The 8391-nt window shown below is 39.9% G+C and overlaps 1 protein-coding gene across 4 annotated transcripts in view; it reads left to right on the top strand.

The window, feature by feature from the left end:
• The first annotated feature begins 257 nt into the window (after window positions 1-257).
• Window positions 258-8391, top strand: part of NRDE2 (NRDE-2, necessary for RNA interference, domain containing) — a 29434-nt gene continuing 21300 nt past the window's right edge. For all 4 annotated transcript variants that reach the window (XM_084286982.1, XM_084286983.1, XM_084286981.1 and 1 more), the window contains exons 1-2: window positions 258-389; window positions 7526-7634. In XM_084286982.1, the coding sequence (XP_084143108.1) occupies window positions 311-389; window positions 7526-7634 (188 nt within the window). In that variant the 5' untranslated portion in view covers window positions 258-310. The remainder of the gene's footprint in view (window positions 390-7525; window positions 7635-8391) is intronic.

Here is an 8391-nt window from a genome sequence, read left to right as displayed (position 1 = left end):
TCCCAGCGTGCTGCATGAGGGAAAATAAGAGTGGCGGGGAAGGAAAGGCTATGGAAACCCCATCCCCGGCTCTTCCCCGCGAGCTGAACAGTAATCCCCTCCTTCAGTCCCGTCAGCGGAGGGCAGGAGGATAACACGACACCCCCAGCCCAGAGACTTTCCTCGCTCAGCACCCACAGCGGCCCGGCCGCCATTTTGGGAACCGGGGCAGGCGAACTACACGTCCCAGCAGGCCCGGCGCCGCGCCGCCATCTTGCCCCTCCGCTCCGCGGGGCAGCTCGGGCGGGCAGCTCGGGCAGGCAGCGGGGCCATGGCGCTGTTCCCGGCCTTCGCCGGTGCCGCCGAGCCCGGGGAGACCCCAGCGGGCAGCAGCGAGGGCTCCAGGAAAGGTAAAACCCTCAGGGAACCCTTCCCCCGGCAGCGCTCCGCGGGGAAGCCCTTCCGCTTCCAGCGGGCGCCGCACGGAGCTTCCTGCCCCGGCCGCCGGCCCGGCCGTCAGCGGCACCGGGCTGCGTGTGGGGTCCGCGGGCAGCGGGGTCTCGGAGGAGGAGATTCCCGCCTGCCAGGCCCGCCTCTGGGCCGCGGCTGCACGGGGCGGGCTGCCCTCGCCGCCGGCTCCTCCCTCCCCTGCGCGGGGCTGCGCGGTCCGAGGGGAGGCTGGGAAAACTTAGTAGCCGCTGCTGCTTCCAATAAAGTTGTTGTACTGCTGAACAGAGTTCCCTTTTGCGGTGTAAATTTGGAGAGAAGCTGAAGTAGGGACACCTGAGGTGTGGGCTGGGTGTGCGCGGGTTTGTTGCCAGGTGTCTGCTGGAGGCGTGGCTGTGGAAACGCTCGTCCTGGGGAAGGGTGTGCAAGCCGTAAAGGATCGCTTTGGGAACTTTATGACTGAAAATATTATTCAGCTTGATCTTTTGATTACCACGGCTGCTGTCTAATGAGTTATACTTCTATTAAATGAGCAAAGAACACTAGGTGGTGTATTGCGAAACATAAAGTACACACTCAGTCACAACGTGCATTAATTGTATTGGGAGGTGTTCTGAACTCAGCTTATTGCTTGCCATCTTCCACTGCCCTTGCCTGTCCTTTAGAGACCACAGCAAGAGAAAACTAACGTAATCCCTGGTGTAAATTTCTTGGATGTTTGGTCCAGTCATTATGGTGAATTTTAGAAACTTTCAGGAATACAACATAGGATAAGCTACTTCCCACCTCCTAGCAAGTTTTGCGTTTTGCCCTGATGGCATTGCACCTGTTGATACACAGCCTGCCAGTACAGAGATGCTTTAGCCGTGTTGGGGAGCCGTTCTGGTAACGCACTTGGTGCAGGGAACAGTGAGCATAATAATATCCCAAATCACAGCTTCTAGGAAGAGAGAAGCTGCTGTGCCAAGCAGATGTACAGTAATGTTGCTCTAGTAGTGAGGCCTTTGCTTACATTTTAAAACCCTGGGAATAGAGCCTCAGGTTTGTTATGCAGTCTGTGTCACCGCAGACCACCTGCCTGGAAGGTTAAGTTACACAGAAAAAGATGTTAAGGCGTACTTGCAGGTCTAGATTTCAGTTATAGCATTGTTTATGAGATATGTTTTGGTCTACTAGAAGCTTTTAATATCAGATTTATTGACAAAAGTTTAAGGATCATCATTTGTTCACTTTTTATGTTTTACGCAATTTTGTACTTTAACTATCGTATTTCAGTATAAGTAATAAAAATTAAGTACTCAGAACCACATTAATGGTGGCATATATCAAATTTCACACGTTCAGCTTGTGAGAACTTGAGAACTTGACAGACAACTTTGGTATCTGTCTGATAGATGACTCTCTTTCCTCAGAGCTGAGATGAAGCCAAAATCCATCGTGATACGGAGATCACTGAATATGTGTTTTTTAACATTATATGTAAAACTGGGGTGTCTTCAGCAGTCATTCAGGATAACTTTATAGTTTCATAATAAAAAATAGGTAATAATGTAAACACCGTTATCATATTTCATTCTTCTGACCTCTGTCTGATATTCTTTCAAACTTCCATAAATCATTTATAAATATCTGAAACAGTATTGCTGTATGCTCATCCTATCCTGCTAAAATGCTGAGCTGCAGCCATCTCTTGAGCACAAAGTAATTTTGTATATGTTTTCTTAAAATTATATTATCAATTAAAATTATATTATCAATTAAATTATATTATCAAGTTTAATTACTTTTTGGTAAAAGACCACAAATTATCAGTACTGAACAGAACAGTGGTTATAATTAACCCCCCAGGCAGTAGTAAGCATAATGCACAGCATTGTTTACAATCTAAAGTATTCCGTAGTTACTATGATACTGTGATTTTTGCTGAAAGCACATTTTCAGCATTTGGAAAGGCAACTGAAGACCTTCATAAAACTCTTTAAAATGCCCCTTAGACATGCACTATATGTATATATACTATATATTTTATCTATAAACACTATATATAATGCTTATAAATATATATATATAACTTGGAAAGGCTTAAAAAAGTGCCACTGGTTTACTTCTACTCTTGCACTCATGAATATAGATGGTGGAATGGAAGAATAGTAAATGCATGCATATTATCACCAAAAATTTGTCTTTTATTTTATTTTCTGAAGAACATAGATCTGGTCTGTGAAAATACTAAACATTCGTTTTTTCTTGTCAGACATCTAAAAAGAAGTGGTAGAATTTTAAAGATTGAAATATTTGTATCCACCTAACTGATTCACTGGAGATTTACAAGGAGGTTTGGACTTGCATGTTGCGTAATGGAAAAATTTGTTCAATTCTTTCCAGAGTATCAGGTCAGTTTGATTAAATTGTTCAGAAAACTCTGTAGTTGGAGAATTCTAAACATTGCACTGGTGTGTCCACAGAGGCATATTGACTGTGCTAGGGGGGTTTGTTCGTACAGTGTGATTCTTCAATATTTTAAAAACGCAATTTGATCTCATCTGTTCAGGTAGAACCAAGCTTAGGCCATCAGGGGATTAATGTTTATGACTCCAGTTCTCAAGGTGAGATTTCCTGTGAGGCACTAAAACAATAATTTGACCTATTAAATGTTACTCTGCTTGTGCTTACTGCCATAAGCACACTGTACCTGGTTTAGTGAGGGACTTCACATCTGTAGGGAAATAACAGATACTTGCAGGTAAAGTTAAGTCAAAATAACATCTTAGAAGTTTGTTAAAATGGTGATAGTAAATGTTATTTTGCTATATTTAATGCAAATTTCCTATGGAAATCATTCTCATGTGTGCTTGCTGTGCCAGTATGCCAGCCTGCTTCCTCAGTATCTCTCTCCCCCCTCAGGAGTTTTAACCCTTTCAAAAAAAAATAATTGTGAGTGAGAGAGAGAAGTCACAAAACTAGGGGTCTATGAAAATCTGCACTTGCTTAGAAAATGTAAATCTAGGCAAGTGACACTGTTGAGAGAGAGGCTGTAACATGAATTGAACTACTTGGCTTTGAGCATATGCATGTTAGCCAACTAATAAACATCTTCAGAGATCACACTGATACAGCACAGGCTGCCTCCTGCCCAGCTGATAGGGAGGGGATGTGGGAAAGCAGCAGGGTCTGGAGAACTCCGATAATTCCTGAAGCTGTGGCAGTGGGGGAGAGTGTAAAGGATTTAGGGGACAACTCGGAAACCCAGGCTTCATTCTTTTGTAAGACGCAAGATTAATTTATTGACTTATTTTGAGGGAGGAAAGTGAAAATTTTGCCAACTCCCTCCTTATTTAAAAACGTGGTTCCTGTCTTAGAACAGCCTTTAAGGCAGAGAAATATAAAGATAACTGCTTTCCACTCCTGTGCCAAATCAGGTATAAGCTCTGTTTAAACTAACTTGTAGATTCCAAGTGTGTTTTGTGCCTCAAGAAAATTTGTATGCTTGATCAGCCCCTGCTTTTATTGTCTTCTAAAGCAGCTGAAGCTTTACTACTTTCTTTGTTTAATTTATTCTCTGCTCATTTTGTCAATGTAATCAATAATGCTATTTTAAAAAGTAATGTATCAGTGGGTTTTTATTTTTCAATTTTTAAGCCCAAAGCTCCTAGTCCTGCTAAAGATCCATATCTCCATTTGGAAATTGCTTGGAACACAGTGCCTTAATGCTCGAGGTTATAAAATTTAGCATACTTGTATGCAGACATTTTTTTCCTATTTTGGGCTGCTCTGTATCTAAAGTGTTTACATGGTCAAGTAATATTGTAAAATGCATTATCTGTGTTAATCTTTGGAGGACCAGATACTATGCTCTTGAAATTGACGGAAAGCCTATTTTGAGATGTACAGCATGTTAGAAGATGTTAGGTCAAGATCTTAAATATGTCTTAGACTAATGGTCTAGATCTCATAAGTCTTGAAATCTGAATTTCATCACCAACAACTCTGTATGCTTAAAACAATTCATTTAACTGTTCTGCCGTAGCTTAATTCTTTTTTTTTTTTTTTTTTCTGAAAAGCTTAAGCCAGTGTTTTATTAAGAAATGTCATGAGTATTGGTATTAATATATTTCAAGTGGTTTTGAAGCATAGTTCTTTATTCAGATCAATACAGAACTACCTTACAATAAATTAAATTCTGCCAAAATAAATAATTCTAGTAAATGACTTATTACACATTGCAAAGTGAAACAGTAATTTATCAAAAGGAAGCTCAAAGGCTTCTGGGGGATACCACGCAAATTAAAACAAAGATGGATTTTTTTTTTTTAAGGGCATTGAATTTCTCCTTTATTTCTGTAAATGAATAAAAACCCTTATGCACGAATTGGTTGTATTTACCTAAATCTGGAGTGCTCGGGACTGATTAATCTCTGAATTTGTCTATGTATAAGGAAGATGGAGCGTGACCAGAGGAAAGATGTGTTAGGGTTACGGTTTGTTCCTGCATTCCTTTACATCGCTTCTTCAAAACCAAAATGAGCAGAAATAATTGAATATATGGAAGATACCCATTTTTAAATCAGCATCGTATTTAATAAATATACTTGAGGAATCTCAGGCATAAGGCAGCACACTAGCATGTGACATTTATTGAATTAACTCATTTGGTTATGTAGTTATTGGGTGTAGGAAGTTACATAAGTCTTGTGTGTTTCACATATGGTATGGTTGCAGAATTATCTCCTGAGAAACATTATGGGATTTTGTGAAAAATGCTAAATAAAATTCTTCTAAGAAGCAATTCTGATTCTAGGTTGTTTCTTAGTACGTTTCTTACAGGACTGAAATGAGAACTTATTATTGCAGAGCACTTTATTCCCCAGCAGGGGGAATTTTGATAGGCAAGTCACATGTTGCTTGGATATTAGCCAGCAGAAATCTTTCCCCTTTAAGGTCACCAAAAGTTTTGGTTGAATGCGTTGTGGTAGATTTAGAGGTTTAGAATCAAGCACACGTATTTAAGATGAAGGTGCTTGTGCCACAGTGGATTAATTTAAATTCAATTGAATTAAGTAATAGGTTTTTATCATGTGTTAAATAAGTAATAATGGTTTTAAGGTCTTGATTGTTATTGTAATTTTGCATTAATATATTTTAAGTACTTCCGGGGGGGGGGGGGGGGGGGGAAGTGTTTTGGGGTGGATTTGCAACAAAGTGTGGTAACATTTGCCATAGGTGTAGTGATTCCACTGCCAGGCAGATGGATACAATCAAATGCATACAGGTCAGACAGCTGAATTTTTATCTTTCTGTCTTTCACTGTGTCTTGCATTTTGGTGATGGAAAGGATGGTGCATGGCAGTACCCTGCAGTGTGCTGCCTGGGGCTCTTCTCTGTGCAGAGATGGAGACTCGGCATGGCCCAGCGAGGACAGCCCTCCCCAAGGGTGCTTGTTCTTTGCTGGCTAGGGCCAGCTCTTGGAAAGTGACAACTGGAGCTTTGCTTGATTATATGTACTTGATGAGTTTATCTTAGGTTAGCAAACTGTTCTGCAGCCTGCTCCATTTTAAATCCTTTTGTGGACAACAGAGACACGAGACAGAAGAAAGAATTTTGGTATGAAGAGATATTTCTGAAAGAAATACTTCTGAAGAAGGAGAGATGTATGGCTTGGCAGACAATGAGTTCATGCTATTTAAGTCTCAGAGGTCAGCGTGGTAAAAAGCACAAAGACAAGAATGTGACAGGAAGAACACTGAGGCAAAAATGGTTGTGAAGAGCATGGAGAACAGGCAGGGAGACAAAATTTGTTCCTTTGTTATCTCCTATGGAATGGCACCAGAGAGGCTGCTGATAAATTCTGTGCTTATGCTAAGCAACAATTTTTGTTTAATGTTAGAAAAGTTCACATGCTTAAGGGTTTTCATAGAAATTTCATTTCTAGAATTCTTTCATAGAAGTTTTAATATCAGTAAAATTAGGTCAGAAAGTCTACCTTCTACAATGTGTCAACATCTGACCTGATCTGATACCCGAAATGGTTGGTCTGTATGCTAAATGCTGATTAACTCATCAACATGAACATCAATTAGCCTTTTCTCATGCTGTATCCAAGGGTAATGGTGTCTCAGTGGTTAGAGAACTGAGAATCCAGTGCTGTATTTTGACCTTGTATAAAACACTTGAGTATTCTTATCAGTAATGGGTGTCCCTATCAATAAAATTGTGTTTAAAATACTTTCCATACAGCAAGTAAAGCACATTTTGTAATTTTCTAAATTTGCATTAAGTTGCGTTTCATTCGTTACCTATGTTTCTTAAGTAATTATGTCCTTCTGTATTTTTTTGTTCAGCCTGGAGAAGAGGAGGCTCAGGGGTGACCTTATCGCTCTTTTTAGGTACCTCAAGGGAGGCTGTAGCGAGGTGGGGGTTGGCCTGTTCACCCACGTGCCTGGTGACAGGACGAGGGGGAATGGGCTTAAGTTGAGCCAGGGGAGTTTTAGGTCAGATGTTAGGAAGAACTTCTTCACTGAAAGGGTTGTGAGGCACTGGAACAGGCTGCCCAGGGAAGTGGTGGAGTCACCATCCCTGGAAGTTTTCAAAAGACGTTTAGATGTAGAGCTTAGGGATATGGTTTAGTGGGGACTGTTAGCGTTAGGTTGGAGGTTGGACTCGATGACCTTGAGGTCTCTTCCAACCTAGAAAATTCTGTGATTCTGTGATTCTGTGATTTTTCAGTTATACTCTTTGAGTCCTTAAGTGTTAAAATTAATATTGGAAAGAGACTTAAAAAAAATTAATATATATATATAGCAGTATATGAAACATATTACCTGCTTTCAGAATGAACTTCTAAGTATTGTTACACAGTGTCTTTTTAAAAGCTTAAATTGATGTCCCAAGAGAATCCTGGCTCCTAAATATTTTACCTGGTTGAAACCTATTGTTCTGCTAAATGGAAATTTCATGGACTGCTCTTCAGTGTGCTCAACTATTACACGTGACTTAGTGACATTTGCTGCACATTTAAATGTCTGCTGACTAGATTAACCCCTAACTTTAAAAAACATAGCAAGCTTATTTGTACTGATCTCATGCTTCTCTTCACCTGCAGACCTGGACTGGCTGAGTAACCCAAGCTTCTCTACCGAAGATGCACTGTTAGTGCATCAACGCACTACAGAAGTTGCAAATTCTACCCCTGAAAAATCACCGCTAATAAGGTAGAATATACTTCAATATCTCTTTAGCCTCTTTTTTTTTTGTTGTCCTGCTTATCTTTTGTTATGGGAGACCAAAATCAGGAGCTTTTAGTGCTGCTTTTCATTCCACTGTTCACTATTTATAAAGGCCTGAGCTGAGTCATATATGAAAGTATGAATAATGCTTCCATGTCCTTTAACTTAAAATAATGAGAAGTTATACTTATATAATTACATTTCAATTTTCTTTTTCTCACAGCTACATTTAAATCATTGTTATTTTGGCAGGGAAATGGAGCTGAGTGATGATGATGATTCTTCATTAGCTTTTGAATGTCCTTAGTGACCCTTGAAATAATGTAAAGATTAAGCATCATCTTTGTGATTTCTCTGTGAAAACCATTTAAATCAACCATTTCACAGTCAAGTACAGGATTTTTTTTTTTTTTTTTTTTTTTACTTTTTAAAAACTAGTTGAAGATGTGAATTAATGAGGTAATACCTGTATCAAGTTTTTCAGCAGCATAGATTGTGCTGCTCACTGAAGAGGCCGATTATGTTATTTGTACAAATATGTGTTGTGGGCACCACATTTGTTAAAGTACTGGTTGATTTTAATACCTTCACTTGAACAGTTGCTGTACTTGACATATCTAGACTATAACTAAAACTGAATAATTAATAGAATCCAGTTGCAGTTGCCAAGTTTGAAAACTTAGTCATGTTTAATTTGAAACAAGCTCCGGTGTTTATGTTGGCTGTTGGTGGCAGTGAGACA

This window comes from Netta rufina (assembly GCF_964035555.1).
Source record: "Netta rufina genome assembly, chromosome: 5".
NCBI lineage: Eukaryota > Metazoa > Chordata > Aves > Anseriformes > Anatidae > Netta > Netta rufina.
The sequence above is the reverse complement of the archived record's forward strand: the minus strand, read 5'-3'. Positions and strand labels throughout refer to the sequence as shown.